This window comes from Ixodes scapularis, unplaced genomic scaffold, assembly GCF_016920785.2.
Source record: "Ixodes scapularis isolate PalLabHiFi unplaced genomic scaffold, ASM1692078v2 PGA_scaffold6__148_contigs__length_123643588, whole genome shotgun sequence".
In the NCBI taxonomy this organism is placed as follows: domain Eukaryota; kingdom Metazoa; phylum Arthropoda; class Arachnida; order Ixodida; family Ixodidae; genus Ixodes; species Ixodes scapularis.
The window spans coordinates 109,746,295-109,762,774 of record NW_024609881.1 but is presented as its reverse complement, the minus strand read 5'-3'; the positions used below and the strand labels follow the sequence as shown (position 1 = coordinate 109,762,774).

General features: G+C 49.4%; 1 protein-coding gene across 1 annotated transcript; it reads left to right on the top strand.

The window, feature by feature from the left end:
- Window positions 1-11,903: 11,903 nt before the first annotated feature.
- On the top strand, window positions 11,904-13,238 carry LOC115326502 (tigger transposable element-derived protein 6-like). The gene has a single exon (XM_029987408.4). The coding sequence runs from the start codon at window positions 11,985-11,987 to the stop codon at window positions 13,215-13,217; it is 1,233 nt and encodes a 410-aa protein (XP_029843268.3). The 5' UTR covers window positions 11,904-11,984; the 3' UTR covers window positions 13,218-13,238.
- The last annotated feature ends 3,242 nt before the right edge of the window (window positions 13,239-16,480 follow it).

Genomic DNA, 16,480 nt, shown 5'->3' with positions numbered 1-16,480 from the left:
GATCATTCATTTACTTTAGGTGTGAATCTGTGGGTCGAAGTGATGAAGAAGAAATCTAAAGTCTTAGTTGATAGTCAGCGGTGTGTATGTCTATGTTTCTCCCTGCCTGTGTTTGTCCCTCTCGTTCTAGCTGACCGTTTACCTAAATTATGTACCAACTAGCTCAACTTCAGCCAATTATTCAGTTCCTTTCTAGTTATTTGAGCCCCCCTTTTGTATGTTTTGATTCACTTGACCCACGGACTCTGGGCCTTTTGATCGCCACCACAACCTGCCGGGCGAGGATGCTTTCACGCAGCGTCGCGAAGAAGATAATTCTCGACGATGTTCGGCAGTTTTTCGGGGCTGTTGCACCGTCGCAAGGACACGCCATGCGGGTAACAAAGATACTCCGGTCAGAAACGTGGCGCCAACAACGCCTTCTCACTGACTTCCTGCGTGCTAAGTGCCCTACTCACCAAGTCTTCAGAAACCAACTGGCGATGGCACGGTATTCTACAGAGAGCCTGTGGAAATCATGGTTTCTTCCTGCCCTGAAGCAACATCTCGCACTGAGGAAAGAACACGCCAAAAGATGGCCACTCCAGACCTTTGGTCACGTCCATCTCTCAGAAGTGACAACATCCATTCTCGAACAAGGACCGAAGTATGCTGTACCACCGCAGCTAGAGGCGGTAGACAAGGTTGCCCTTGTTCGCACCATTGCGTCCCGAGCTCACGGAGAGCAGAAATCACAAATCATCACGGAAGGCATTGAGTGCTTCGCAAGCCAAAGGTGCTCGGCACGTCCAGGTTTGGGCTTTGGCAGCGCGGTACAAGAACTACGAAGCAAAGATCTTCGGCTTTGTGTCTCAGATAAGGAAGGAGGTTCGTAGTCCTTGATGCTGGGACCTACGGAGAGAAGGCCAATGCTGCGGTAGCAAAGAACTTCATCCAGGTTGATGGAAAACGAAGCCAAAAAGCGAAGCTTGCCGTTAAGCGGCTGCTTGAAGATCACAATCTACCCAGCCTGGGCACCAAAGTGAAGGCTACGAAGGGCGGTCACCTTGACGTTTTCTTCTCGGCCAAAACACATAAGGTGGGGGTACCGTTTCGTGCCATTGTCTCCGAGAGGAAAACCTGGCAAGCCCATGTGTCAACGTATCTTGCAAAGCACCTGTCCCAGGTGGATTGCGATGACCCATACAGAATTTCCAACTCAGAAGAGCTCATTGCCTATCTTCAAGTACATGGATCCCAGGTAGTATCTGGATTTTCCATCGACATCCAGGATATGTACTATTCTATTCCTCACACTAGCCTCATGCCAATTCTACGAGAGACCATCGAGGAACACGGCGTAACGCCTTTTCAAACCGCAGCAGGGATTAGCATAGACGCCTTCTTGGAACTGCTCGGGGTGTATTTAACGGCGACCGTGATCTCGTATGAAGGTCTAGACTACGTCCAAAGGAGTGGGATATGCATTGGGTCTAGAGTGGCGCCACATCTATGCGATCTGTTTTTGGCGGCGTGTGGTAGGCACATCCAATCTACACTGAACGATGCTAGAGTAAAAGCCATCTTCAGGTACGTGGACGACTTCTTGATCCTGTGCAGCACAGACATCGAAAGTGAAGAAAACGGATGCAGGAGCACGATCATGAAAACATTCCACGAATGTTGCCCCGACCTGCTCTTCACTCATGAACTACCCGTGGGCAAGTCTATTAAGTTCCTGGACCTCGTACTTGAGTTTAAGAATGGACATGTATGCTGGAGGTACGAACCTCGCTCCAGTAAAGGTTTTCTTCCGTTTGCATCCTGCCATTCGAAAACCGTAAAACGGAGTGTTGCCAACACGGCACTCGTGTCAGCGCTGCGCAAGTCATGCAACCATCAAGCTGACGCCAGCTTTCAGAAGCAGATGGCCCGGCTTCGTGACTCCGGGTACCCAGGTGTCCTCCTTGGAGCCGTATGTGAGGCAATTTGCAGGAAATTTTCAAGAGGATCACCCAGTACCGAGCGAGACAGACAGACTTCACGAGCGAACTTCGCAGTAGTCCCCTACATCCACGGTGTCACCCACCGGCTCAAAAAGATCGCTGCACGACAAAACGTCAGGGTGGTGTGCTCGGCACCGAACAGAGGGAACTCTATGTGCCGCCAAGTAAATCGGGCCACGAACTGCCAGCCAACCTGCAATACTGCACACAGGAATAAGTTCACCATGTGCCAGACCGGTGTGGTATACAAGATTCCTATGTCATGTGGGAGCTGCTACATTGGGCAGACGGGACGCTGCGTTAACGACAGAGTCAGGGAGCACGCGGCGTCGGTGCAAGGCACGGGAGCTGGGCACCTTGCTGCCCATTGCCGCACCTGCGGGTGCAGGCCACGGTTTAGTAGCGTCTCCATTATTAACAGACACAGGAATGCTTTTGCGCGCGAGATCCTCGAGGCCCTGGCCATTGAGCAAACCGGCGACGACTGCGTGAGCATGCCCTCCATCACGGTCAGCAAGAAAGGCAGTTTTTGCAGTGTGGCACGGCGCCGTGAAAGGGACTAGGAGGGATATGTTTCGGCAGTGGTCTGTGGGTTGGACCAAAATTAATAATTAATCATTTAATGTAATTATTTAGTTTCAATTTTAATTTCATATTATTTAATCAGTATTTTGATTTAGTAGTGTACTGTAAGGATTTAGGATCATTCATTTACTTTAGGTGTGAATCTGTGGGTCGAAGTGATGAAGAAGAAATCTAAAGTCTTAGTTGATAGTCAGCGGTGTGTATGTCTCTGTTTCTCCCTGTCTGTGTTTGTCCCTCTCGTTCTAGCTGACCGTTTACCTAAATGGAGGGCTGCAATAAATTGACGAGCTTGTCCGGTTAAATGCAGCTGGCTAATGACAGGCCATCACCTTGCCTCCTCGAAAGAACGAGAACGACGACGGTGTATGATATGATTGAGTTTCCATAACGAAGTAGATTGAGCAGTTTAATGCACTAGTCTAGTGGTTCTTAGCCATTGATGTTTCGCGGACCCCTTGTGGATCGGCAGAGATGATGCAGGACCCCGTTCGTGGCGAAAGGAAGGAGAAGGATAGGTAATTGTGAGGGTAATTTAATAAATGGATATAACTAAGTGCTAGCGTGAATTAGACTTTTCTTATTGACATACACACGAGAAACCTCATCCTAAAATCGGAACGTATCTTCTCAATCTAGGAAAATACAACTTTTATTGCCGGGCTTGACTGATGAGGCCGGGCTTCGCGGACCCCTAGAACGCCTTCGCGGACCCCAAAGGCTCCGCGGACCTCCATTTGAGAACCACTGTACTAGTCTAAGTAGCTAAGCTCTCGGCATTTGATAGCTGCATCTGGAGTGGTGGCATGTAGACTTTTTGATACCCTTCACAGGCCTAGGGGCTTGCAACGATAACCGAATAGGAACACCTTCACTGGGCTGAAATCGTCCACTTCTCGTAAACGAAGTGGTCGTGAGCATCAACGGGACAAAAAGTCTTATACAAATTCCTCGCGACCCAAGCTCGCAATACACTGACTTCATAAATAAGGATTCATTAGGAAAACTGTGAAGCTCACTAACATCGCAGCCATACTCGCACTGCAGCTTCTTGTGCTCATGCCACACTTTTTTGTTTTCCTCTTAAGCTTCTTTGATGTTTTTTTTTATTTATTTCATCTTATTGACCTTCTTTGGCATCCCCTATTCCTCACACCCCTCTCCCCCAAAACAAAGTAGCAAACCGGGACAAAATACCCCAGGTTAACTTCTTTGTCTTCCTTTCTGCCCTTTCTTCCTTCCTTCCTTCCTTCCTATTCCCCTTCCCCAGAACAGAGAAACCGGTTAAGGCAAATAGAGTGCCTTCATACACACGTGCGCTTTTGCTTGAGTGGTGACATCTCAGCCATTTTTCCGCCCAATCGCTTTGTATGCATTCTGAAATGCGCGCAATACGGTGTCACTCAGCTCGAGCGCGTAGCTATGCCTAATGCATAGGCGCCATTTTACCGCCCAAGTCACGCACAGAGCGCGCGAGAGCGTCACGCGCTGCCACAATCAGGGCAACAATGGATGTCTTCACCCTGAGACAGACAGACATCTAGGCACCCTAAAGGCAAACTGCATGGAGCGACCTCTCTGTCTTTTTAAATAAATCTTCTTCTTCTTCTTTTTTTTTTCTCTTCTTCTTCTTCTTCTTTTCCTTTTCCTTCTCCTTTTTCTTTTTCTTCGTCTTCTTCTTCTTCTTCTTCTTCTTCTTCTCCTTCTTCTTCTTCAAACTATTTGTTCACCCGACGACGACGACGCAGTGGTAGCCAGATAATTCTAGATTTCTGGAAATTTAACACGGTAAAGAGAAGCACTCGTAACTAACTGATGCACGACGTCCGTTTCAAAGCCTTTTCGCCGATATCATTGGTGGATACCCTGTGCCAGCGGCAATCCAAAAATGCACCCGGTCGAGGGTACGTCAGTTGCACGCTGCTATGAGCTCATGCGAAAAGGGTCTATACAACCTAAGCTTTGAATTCCCGCCCCTGTTTTGGCAGGTGAACCAAAAAGCATAAATGTTCAGACTCTTTTTTTTTTTTTTTTTTTTTTGCGATGGTGCAGGAGATTTTTGCCGAATTATTGAAGCACCCAGGTGAATGCTGGGAACGCAGGTAAACGCGCTCGTCTTATCAGTGGATGTGTCTAAAACTAACTATACACGTATTAACCTCAAAAACTTTGTAAACAAAAAAATAAAGTTCGTTTTCTTGCGGAGCACTACTACTACCCCATTTATGTCGAGAATTAGAGGGTTTCTGAAACAATATCGGGATGGAATATGCATGACTTTACAGAGGCGTACTGGTCCTAGTCTGGCTCAAATATATTCACACGACCGCTCTTTATTTAGAAGCTGCCTGGTCGCGGTGAAATTCCGAGGATAAAAGTGGATTATCTCTTTCGTTCAGCCTTGCCTTCGTAAAGCCTGATGACGTAATTGTGTGACCGAAACCACCCGCCTGACGACAGTCGAGCGGGGCTCAGGGGTTGGACACGACTTTAGACACGCTAACAGCGTGAGCACTCGACTTCGGCTCCTAACAATCAATGCCTCGGTGAACATTGGGGTAGTGGCTCGTGTCCAACCACTGCGGCGATGAGGAAAGCCGAACTGTAATAATACCTGGAGCTCAGCAAGCGTTTTCTACTTTTCCAACCCCGGCGCGTGGTTATGAGTAACGTTGGGGGCATATGATTGACACCAGGCCACGTGGCCCTTTGTTCTGGCTCCGACCTGAGAAAGTGGAGGATGTTCATATTTCTCGAATTTATTTGCCGACTGCCATTGTACTGGCAGTCGGCAAATTACTGGTAACTTGCTCCACTGCCTCTGCCACGCTCTTGAAGACCATACGACGTCTTTCTCGGCGAATCAACTTCTCCTAGGACGACCTAGGGCGACCTAGGGCGACCACGGCAGAACCTTTCGCGAGCTCTACAAATGGCGCCACGCCGGAAAGTGAGTTTCCAAACCCACCCCCTTTACTAACATTGGCGCTAGCCCACTCGGCCACCGATACCCCATCACTACTGACAAATACTTTGCTACTGACATGTAACACACCGAAGGCACCATGTGCGAGCACGGAGCTCTGTAACATGGTGGCATGGTTCCCAGCACGAGCTTGCCCGCAGGATTAATAACATCCAAATCTTTGACCTTGCGGCCGTAAATAAACTTGACCTCGCTCTATATTTCTAAGGGATTCTATTTTTACTCTGTCCCGCACCTTGCACGAGACGTTGAAAAAAACGGTGACCACATCAAGCGCTTTGTGCGTCCACAATGTCTATACTTCGTTTCAGCTTTAGTCCAGACACCGTGGTCAAGACGCGGCCGATGCTACAAGTGCGAGCTCCAGGTTTTCAACGTCCCTGCCAAGCAGGCACGCTCGTGCACTGCAAGCACTGCTTAGGGCCACATGCTAGCGCTTGTATAACATCGGCTACGTCTGAAGTATACTACCAGGGTCCGCGGGGCACGGTAGATAGTGCTTAAAGGGAAGCTGAAACTCTTCTTGAAAAACGAGTTAGCGGTAACTCTGGTGTATTTTTATCCCGTAAATCTGAGTATTACTCTCGTTTTCTCCGAAGATGTAACTCAAGGCGAAAAAACACGAAAAACCTTCGGCCAGTAGTGACGTAATATTAGGATCTTTGAGCCGCCAAGCGCGTGTCGCTCGTGTGGGCAGCGCGTGCAATTGCAAGCTTGCCAGGAATATTTTTTCCGCACTGACACCAGTCGTGACGTCTCTTTTTGACCCTTTTTAAAAATAGCAAAAGTGCACGTGCATAGCTTTAACAGGCGCCGAAGATGCGTGGTGGTGGTGGTGGTACAAACTTTATTGATCATCTTTAGGAAAGCGCAAAGGCCGGGGTGGAACCCACAGTAAAGGGCTCCAGTGCTTTCTGCTGCCGCTCTCGCCCGCCGGATCAGGGCGAGCTGGTACTTGGGGAAGGAGCTGCGCAGCGAAACTTCCCAGCCTTCGCGTTTCGAGGGAGGAGGGGAGGGGGAAATGCCACTTAACGTGGTAGGGGATGGGTGATCTCTACAAAAGGGACAGAGCAGAGATTCCGAAAACTCTTAGTATGACGTCACGCCCAGGGAAGGATGGGCTTCAGCGGTACTTTAAAAATCAACTTCAGCAACCTCCGCGCACTATAATTTCAAAAATAATCTCGATATCTGTAATACTGAAGGTAAAATGAAGACGACTTAGGTGTTTTTCCTCAAAATACAGAACCGCCTCGGTTTTTTTTTTTTTTTTTTAATATTTGCTGGATACACCAGTAAACTCACCAGAATTATATTATACTAAATTATAGCTTACCATACGTTGATATAATCTGCAAACATTTCCTTGCGGTTTTAATGGGGACCTACGAAACAGCTCAAAGGAACGAAGAAGAAGCATTCGAACGTGTGCCAGCTGTTCGTGGAATTCGGGTGGCCGAAACCAAGCCCCTTCTTTGAGCGCTCTTCTTCGACGACCAATCCACGTAAGTGCATTCTCATTATCAAAAAAAGTTAGCCCTTCGGTTATTAGATGGAGACCCTTCGGCTCAAGCTTCGGGGCCGGCAACTTATCGTAACAGAAGTTTGTCATTTGGGGACTTGGACGCGAGTCGTTCACATGACCTGTCATTCTATTAGTTATTACTAATCGATGGATTCATTTTCACCAGATTAATAACACCGGCAGCCTCTATTACTCCCCTAATGGATCGAGGTTCCCTACAGGCCATGTCCAGCATATGATTCCAGTTCTTTAAACAAAAAATGGTTCCTCTTACTGCGCGGTGGATGTAACAAACCGCACCGGCCTTGTAATCCTGCGAGTTTTAACCAGGGACGTCATTGGACGCTGGACGTAGATATCTCCTTGAATTCGTCCGGGGTTTGATATTGAGGGAAGGAAGGTATTGAAATATCGGCATGCGGTACGTTGACTCGATGTTGCGCGAGCGTACACAAGATCCGAGGATAAATTTCACTCAAAACCTGCAACCTAAAGTTAAAAAAAAAAAAAAAAAAAAAAAAAAAAGTTGTCTTGATTATTTTGATAAACTCGGGGAGCACAAAATATGTCGTGCGGGCGTTATGTGGGCGATAATTAGGGACTTTTATAAAACCGTTACCGTGTTCCGCGCACCTCACTACCAGAGTCTTTGAAGCATGTTTTTAAGCGCGCGCCCTCGTAAGAACGTGACCGCGGGGAACGCGCTTATAAGCATGCTTCAAAGGCTCCAGTAGTACGGTACGCGGAAGAAGGCTAACGGTTTGCTAAAAGTCCCCGTTTTGTGTCATATTAGATTGCGGGGAACATTTCACGCTTTCGGTTGTGCGCACAAGCGACAGTTATGTGCTTACCCGGTTTATCCCTATGACCAATACAGTCTTAAATTTTCTCTGAACTTGCGTGAGCGAGGGGTAGGTTTTAATGAAAAGATTCTACGGGTTCTGCATTTTTCTTTTTCGAAGGATGCGTGTAACGCCTTGAATACTTGGTGCCCCTGGATTCCGAGGAACCCCTTGTGGCAACTGAAGTAAGCACGAGGAGAGGAGGTTATAATCGCGCTCCCGCTAATCTGCCTTTTGGCTACTGTGCTAAGTCTTGACGTCAAACTCCCACTGCGCTATTCTTTGCTGCGTTATGATCCCTCCCGTGACATTAGGGAGTTTTCGAATATCGTTTTCGCCGTCCTGCAACGCTCTCCGTAATCAGCTACGCTACCCGGAACTCTACAGTCAAGGTTATGGGCGCGCAGGCGCAGTAGCGGCTTGTTCGCTGCGGAGGGCTTAGCGGAGGGGGAAACGCGGTCTACGAAAACTCCCTATTAGGGAGTTCCCCATATTGTTGCACCGAGCAAAAGTGTCGGGCGGCGGATCGCACGGTCGGCGGTTCGAATTCCACTCACCCTCTTAGTAGACGTGGTTAAGAGCACGTATAATTAATTATAATTTAGAATGACCTCTCTTCAGATGATTATACATTGTCTGATATAGGCAGCGTATGCTCAATGTTGCCTTTGTCAGTATGAAACGCTTTTCTTGTCACGTTCGAGCATTTCACCCGAAATCCAGCACATAAATGCAGTTCACATTAAAAATGTAAATCGCAAAAATAGCTGTACCTACGTATGATAAACATACGTTCTAATGACTATGTTAGTTGAGATGAATAGCTCTAATGTGCGAAAAAAAACAGCAACTAAGAAAGATCTACACTAGAAAATTCAAAAGAAAGCAATAACGAAAAGGAAAATACCAACCAAAGTGCTTAAAAAAAATAAAAACAACAAAATGAAAAAAAAAAGAAAGCCGTTTACAACTCTCTGTAACGCCAGATTAGAGCGCAGCTCTTGAGGGGGAGGAGGGAAGGGTACTGAGGGGAAGGTATATCCTTCCTCCCTCGTCATACTGTCTGCTACTCCTCCTTCCAAGCGGCGTCGGCGTCACTGTCGGCGTAACCGTGAGGTCACGCGACCGCGGTGACGTCACGTGACCTCACGGGGGTCACGTGACGTCACCGGGGTCACGTGAGCTCACGGTTACGCCGACGGCGACGGCGACGCCGCTCAAGCCGGAAACGCGCGTGCTAGGAGATCCAACAAACGTTTGAAGCTGTTTTTAATACATATATATATATATATATCAGGGTGTCGAACCGAAACCGAACCGAACCGAAAACCGGAACCGAACCGGTATTTTTAGAGCGCAGCTCTTAGGGGCCCGTTTCCGGCTTGAGCGGCGTCGGCGTCGCCGTCGCCGTCGCCGTCGGCGTAACCGCGCGGTGCATCATGGGAAATGTCCCATAATGCACCGCGCGAGCCCCCCACCGGGGTCACGTGACTTCGTGGGGGGCACGTGACCCCCCCGAGGTCACGTGACCCCCTCCTCGAGGTCACGTGACTCCCCTGAGGTCACGTGACCCCCCGAGGTCACGTGACCCCCGATGACGTCATCGACACTGATGACGTCACCGGCATCCACATCGTCGTCGTCATCATCACTGATGACGTCATCATCAGTTATGATGACGATGACGATGCGGATGCCGGTGACGTCATCAGTGATGATGACGATGGCGATGTGGATGCCGGTGACGTCATCAGTGATGATGACGATGACGATGTGGATGCCGGTGACGTCATCAGTGATGATGACGATGACGATGTGGATGCCGGTGACGTCATCAGTGATGATGATGATGATGACGATGTGGATGCCGGTGACGTCATCAGTGATGATGACGATGACGATGTGGATGCCGGTGACGTCATCAGTGATGATGACGATGACGATGTGGATGCCGGTGACGTCATCAGTGATGATGACGATGACGATGTGGATGCCGGTGACGTTACCGACATCCGCATCGTCATCGTCATCATCACTGATGACGTCATCAGTGACGTCACTGATGTCGTCACCGGCATCCGCATCGTCATCGTCATCATCACTGATGACGTCGTCAGCGACGTCACTGATGACGTCACCGACATTCGCATGGTCATCGTCATCATCACTGGTGAAGTCATCAGTGACGTCACTAATGACGTCATCGGTACCCGCATCGTCATCGTCACTGATGACATCATCAGTGACGTCAGTGATGACATCATCAGTGACGTCAGTGATGACATCATCGGCATTGGGGGTCACGTGACCCCCAAGGTCACGTGACCCCCCAAGGTCACGTGACCCCCCCCTGGTTAGTCTAACCCCCCCCCCCCAGCGCCCTTCCCTACTCCTCCTCAAGAGCTGCGCTCTAATTCGGCGTTACAGGGAGTTGTAAGCGGCTTTCACTTTTTTCCGGAACTGAACCCGAACCGTTATATCGTTATCGCGATGAACCCGAACCGGAACTGAACCGGAAAAAAAATAACGGTTACCGGCTCATGTCAAAACGGTTCGGCCACGCGCTGTTGACAATGAATGTGCTATCAATGCCATTTGTTTATTATTAAGTGCCGTCAACTGACACACACCTCGCTTACATATTTTTCTTCTCCACTCAGTCTTAGGAATACAAACGCTGCATCCATGAATCTTGACGAACGCTGCATCCATGAATCTTGACATAGGAACCAGTATTGCGCTGGTCGCGGCTTGCACAGAAGAAAGAGAATTGAAAGGCTGTGCAAAAAAAAATAAATAAAAAAAAAGATCGCGTTACGGGATTTTATTTTCCTACAATCTCGTAAATCCTAAATGCTGCTGTGTGCTCATTTCATAACACGTTTCTAGAACGTGATATTGCAATTTTTTTATGTTATTTTGATGTTATTTTGATTTTGTCATTTTGATGTTGCAATTTGTCATTTATAATTTCCGAACCGGTTCGCGAACCGGTTCAGCGCCCCGAACCGGTTCGCGCACCGGTTCGCGGATCGAATTATTCGAACCGGAACTGAACCGAAACAAAATAAATTTACCTGAACCTGAACCGTAACCGAACCCGTATTTTTTTCGGTTCGACACACTGATATACAGTCGAGCCCACTTATAACGGCCGCAGATATAACGAACGCTCGCTTAGTACGAACAAGGGTGGTGCTACCGTCAAAATATACATTGGGGCAATGGCACAGTGTCTCACATAGAACGAACTGTTGCGGCCTCACCACTCGGTTAGAGCGAACGCGAAGCTGTCGGGCCCCCGTAGTTGACCGAGCCGGCAGTGCTTGGCGCGGTTTCGCTCGACTGCGAACCCGCGGCAGACGAACTTCGCCCACGGAGCGTCCCCGGGACGCTCCTTTGCGGAGAAAATAAAGAAAAAAAGAAAAAGCGCGCGTTGAAAAATGAAAACGAAAAAGCGCGCGCGCGCGGTGACGAAAGAGAAAGTGGCGCCGCCCGCGTCGTCGGGATGCATCTACGTGATCTGCGACGACCAATCCGGAAAGTTTGGCGCCTGCTCTACCCGCTTTACCGGCCCAAACCGGTTCTCCATTTGTTGCTGCTCCGTTGCCACCCCGGACCGCGGATATTGAGCCGTCGATTCTTTCTGTGCGATGGCACTGCGTTGACATCGTTGCCGCATTCGTGCTCTTCCCAGATCGGGGATTTGAAGGTTGCCTCAACGCGCGAGTCCAAGGGCTTGACTTGCGCCTGGTGCGATGGCGGACTGTATGCCGACCTCTTCAGGTGCTAAAAGGAAAGCAGTCGACATTGCAACGAAGATGGCCATTGTTAATGAACTTGCTCAAGGTGCAAAAAACGGCGATTTGGTCAAGAAGTACGGACTGTCGAAATCGACCATTTCGACCATTGCTAAGGACAAGGAAAAGATTCTTGGTGCTACCGTGAATGCCAACCCGGCAAGAAAGCGCCTTCGGAAGGCGACCTACGCGGACGTTGAGGACGCACTGCTGAAGTGGTTCGCTGACGCCCGGTCTCGCAACGTTCCGATCAGTGGACCGCTGATGCTCTCCAAGGCTAAAGACTTCGCCTTCCTTTTGGACTTTCCCGATTTCAGCCCAGGCAATGGATGGCTCCACCGGTTTAAGGCTCGCCACGGAATTGTTTTCAAGGCGGTCGTCGGCGAGGCCGCGTCTGTGAACAACGAGGACGTCGATGCATGGCTTTTCGACAACCTCCCAACAATTGCGAGCTATGCTCCACGGGACGTTTACAATGCCGACGAGACTGCGTTGTTTTATCAGATGTTGCCATCTAAAACGCATGCCTTGAAAGGCGACAAGTGCGCGGGAGGTAAGAACAGCAAGTTGCGGATAACCGTTCTTCTCTGTGCCAATATGGACGGCAGTGACCGGCGGCTACCTTTTGTTATTGGCAAGTCACGTAAGCCGCGATGCTTTGGAAGCTACGTGCCCGTACGCTACAGGAACAATACGAAAGCCTGGATGAGCCGCGACTTATTCGCCGAGTGGCTTGTCGAGTTTGACCGCGACATGGCACGAAAAAACAGGAAGGTCCTGCTCGTGCTGGATAACTGTGCGGCGCACCATGTGCAGCTTTCCTTGAGTGCGGTGACAGTACTCTTCTTGCTTCGCAATGCAACCTGCAAAATTCAGCCCCTGGATATGGGCATTATTCATGCGTTCAAGGTGTGCTACCGGCGGCGCGTCATCCAACGCTTGTTGATCGCAATTGATCGGCCAGATGCCGCCATGCCGGTTCGCATCAGCTTGCTTGCCGCCGTGGAGATGTTGAAGGCGGCGTGGATGGAACTCACCGCGGAGTGCATAGCAAATTGCTTCCGCAAGGCGGGTTTTATGGGCCCAGGCACCGAGGACGCCATAGATCACCCACAGGAAGGCCGGTCGCACGAGGACTTGTGGCAACGCGTTGTTGACACGCAGCTGGCCGGACCTGACGTTGCCTGGGACGATTTCGTTTCTGCTGATGACGACGCCGACATCGCGGAGCCGTGCACTGACGAAGCTATTGTGCGTGAAGTGCGAGCCCTTCCCGACTGCCCAGAGACCGACGAGGACGATGACGAGGATGCTGCTCTACCGCCGGTTGCTGTGAACGCTTCAACCGCGATCGGTTACATCGCGTCGCTTAAGGAACTCGTGTGCAGCAGAGGTCTTGGTGATGAACATATTACCGCGCTGGAAAAATTAGAAACGGCAGTGATGCGATCAGCTTTGAAGAAGCAGACTTGCATCATGGACTTTTTTCAAAAATAAAGTTAACTTTCTTCTCGCTTGCTCTTTTTGCCTGTATTATAGGTGGTCCACTTACTACGAACTTTGGATACAACGAACAAATGCCGCGTGGCGATCAAGTTCGTTTTAAGTGGGCTCGACTATATATATATATATATATCAATAAAAAAGGACGTCACATGTATTCGGTTCAACTTTAAGCGCGAAACACATGTACGACGAAACTGTCCGATCCGACGTCCGACCGCGCAATACGACGGTCGGAGGCGAGGGTTTTCGTAGCATCGGAGAGCGTTGAAAACCCTCGCCTCCGACCGTCGTATTGTGCGGTCGGACGCCGGATCGGACGGTTTCGTCGTGCATGTGTTTCCCGCTTTAAGCTGACAGTGCGGTGGAAAGTACAGTCTCCGGCAATATGAAAGACCCACTGGGAGCGCGTGGCCGAGGCGGTGGCTGGCGGGGGCGCTGCGAGCGCTCCGGGCAATTCCATTCTGCTTCGAGTGAAGGACGCTCACTCGGGGCTCAGCACAATCTGATAAGCGCGTTTCGCTTTAGCTGAGCCCGAGTGAGCGTCCTTCCCTCGAAGCAGGATGGAATTGCCCAAAGCGCTCGCAGCGCCCCCACCAGCCACCGCCTCGGCCACGCGCTCCCAGTGGGTCTTTCATATTGCCGGAGACTGTACGTGCTCGTCGGACAAGTTGTATGCCTATCCTCCGTCTCGTGATCACGCTCTTCCCACAGCCACGCGTAGAGAGCGTGGACAGGCAATGAAATACTGGCATTGTTCCTGCGGGTGGTTAGCTGCCACCGTACTGTAAGGGTGAACAAAGAGTATAATTGGAACAACTTGACGGGTCGACCTGGATAGCTGGGGAACAAAAACCTGCAAACCAAACACTGCTGTAAATTGGGTTCGCTAGCCACCCCTGTTCGTTCACTAGCCTTCTCTCCGTCGCCGCAATGGACCTGGATGGATGGATGGATGGATGAATACGGCTCAGCCCTTTGGATCGGGCGGTAGCTTACGCCACCTAGCCATTTTGTTTTACCATTTAAGCTGAGAATATTTAAATGTGAAATCTATATTCACTCCGCAGTGCAAAGAAAGTGAGGCTATGAAACCCCCTTGCCATCAGTGAATAAGAAAATACCTAGTTTTCTCTCGATTTCTGCCACCATTCACTTAATCTTTGCTTGGTAATCTCTACAGTCTTGAAATCCACTCTCCCTTCGCTGTCTCTAAAACCCAATGACTTTATTAAATCTGTGTTGTCTTCAGTAGGCATAGAGTGAAGCCCTTTACAGTAGAGTATCAAGTGCTCAGCCGTCTCGTCCTCCTCTCCACAAGCAGTGCACACTGTATCCATTTCCTGGTACTTCACTCTGTATTTTCTGGTTCGCAGAACATCCGTCCTCGCCTCAAACGACAATGAGCTTCCCCTAGAATTGTCATAAATGCTTTCTTTGGCAATAACTGTTTTGTTTAATTTATAGCTTTCCAGAGCCGTCTTTGTCTGCATTCCCTCCAGCCACCGATCTCTTTCTGTGGCCTTAACTTTCTTCTTAACTGAGACTTGCTCTTCCGTATCTTCGCTATAGCCCAAAAACTTTGCTCTTAATTTCCCAGTGCGCTGTCTTCACTTTTTGTCTACACTCCTAATGTATAAATAGCTGAAAACCTTTCGTGCCCATTGCTCCCCATTCATTTGCCTCAACCTATCCTCAAATTCTATCTTGCTCACCGCTTCCCTGCTCTCAAATGACGCCCATCCCATGTCTCCTTGTACTCCCTGGTTTGGCGTTTTGCAATGTACCCCCAAAGCCAGTCTACCTACTCCGCGCTGTTTTATTTCTGGTCTCGCATGCACTTCGGATTTCATGCATAGCACTGCGTTTCCAAAAGTCAAGCCAGACATTATGACCCCTTTCCAAATCTCTTTCGCCACCTCATACCTGTAGTAATTCCAAAGTGCTCTATTTTTCATTACAGCTGCATTTCTGTTGCCCTTACCTATTATATATTTTTCATGCTAACTGAGATATTCTGCACCATCACATATCCATACTCCTAGATACTTGTATTTACTAGCTCTCTCAACTGTAATATTCTGTATCTTCAGCCTCTCAACTTCATCCTTGTTAAAAATCATGACTGCTGATTTTTCGCTACTGAATTCTAAACCTAATTCCTCTCCTTCCCTACCACAGATGCTCATTAATTCCTGCAACTCTGTCCTGTTGTTAGCCTCTTGTAAGGAGCGCCATCTGGGGGTTTATCTGCGAACTACAATTGAAGGGCAGCCCAACATGACTCCACTCGTGAAAGCATATCGACATCGTGACGTTGTATCGGTTCTCATTTCTCTTTGTGCCCCCGTACCACCGATGCTCACAAAAAGAATCGTCAAAAAGACTAAATACGCGCGAAGGTATAGGTACTGACAATGTTGGTCCGAAAATGGCCACAGCGGGACGAGGTGGCACAGGGGTGAGAGTGTACGCGTGCGCGTAGACCACCGTGGCGTAGGCTTACTCGAAAAAAAAGAAAAAAACATTGTTCACGACCAGCTTGTTGCCGCTTCCAGGTGTGGAACGGCAGTGTGTCGCCGATGTCTTCGGGTAACCCTCCTCGGCCACCCCCTGCAGCACCCAACCCGGAGGCGCCACCCGAAGTAGACTCTTCGTCTCCGGGGTCTGCCGAACTCTCACCGGATTCTGTAGCTCCTGGGTGAGCGCAGCAGCTCAAACGGCCAACGCCGTTTGCCACAAACATTACAGAGGTTCAGCGTACACTCCGGAAAGCGGGCCTAGCGAACACCTGCTCAGTTCATGTTTTAAAGTTACGCCGCGAGCTCCCGCTAGCAAAGCATAGCTCTATACTCCGTCCACCCTTAATGGGTACAGAAACGTAATGTTTTCACTTATTTCTTTGGTTTAGATTGGGTCTATGCTGTGCCCGCAGCCCAGAAACAGTAGCCTAGACTAGAGCTTTTGGGCTGCAGGCAGAGAAGCAAAAAAACATATATATATATATTTTAAAACCAATAAAAAAAATTGTAAACTTGCCTCTGATGGTGGTCTGTGGACCTCCGTTGGGATGCCGTCACGTCGTGAGTTCCTAAGAAGCAGCGCCAGTTCGCGGCAGTGCGACTCTCTCGTGGAGTTACTTAGTCCCGAATGTAACTTGGCAGAGGACGCTAGCGCCTTTACTATACTATGTTCATCCATATCCTGAGACTGCAGCCAAAGCTACAAGCGCGAGCCAGCGAACGCTCCTGGCTTTG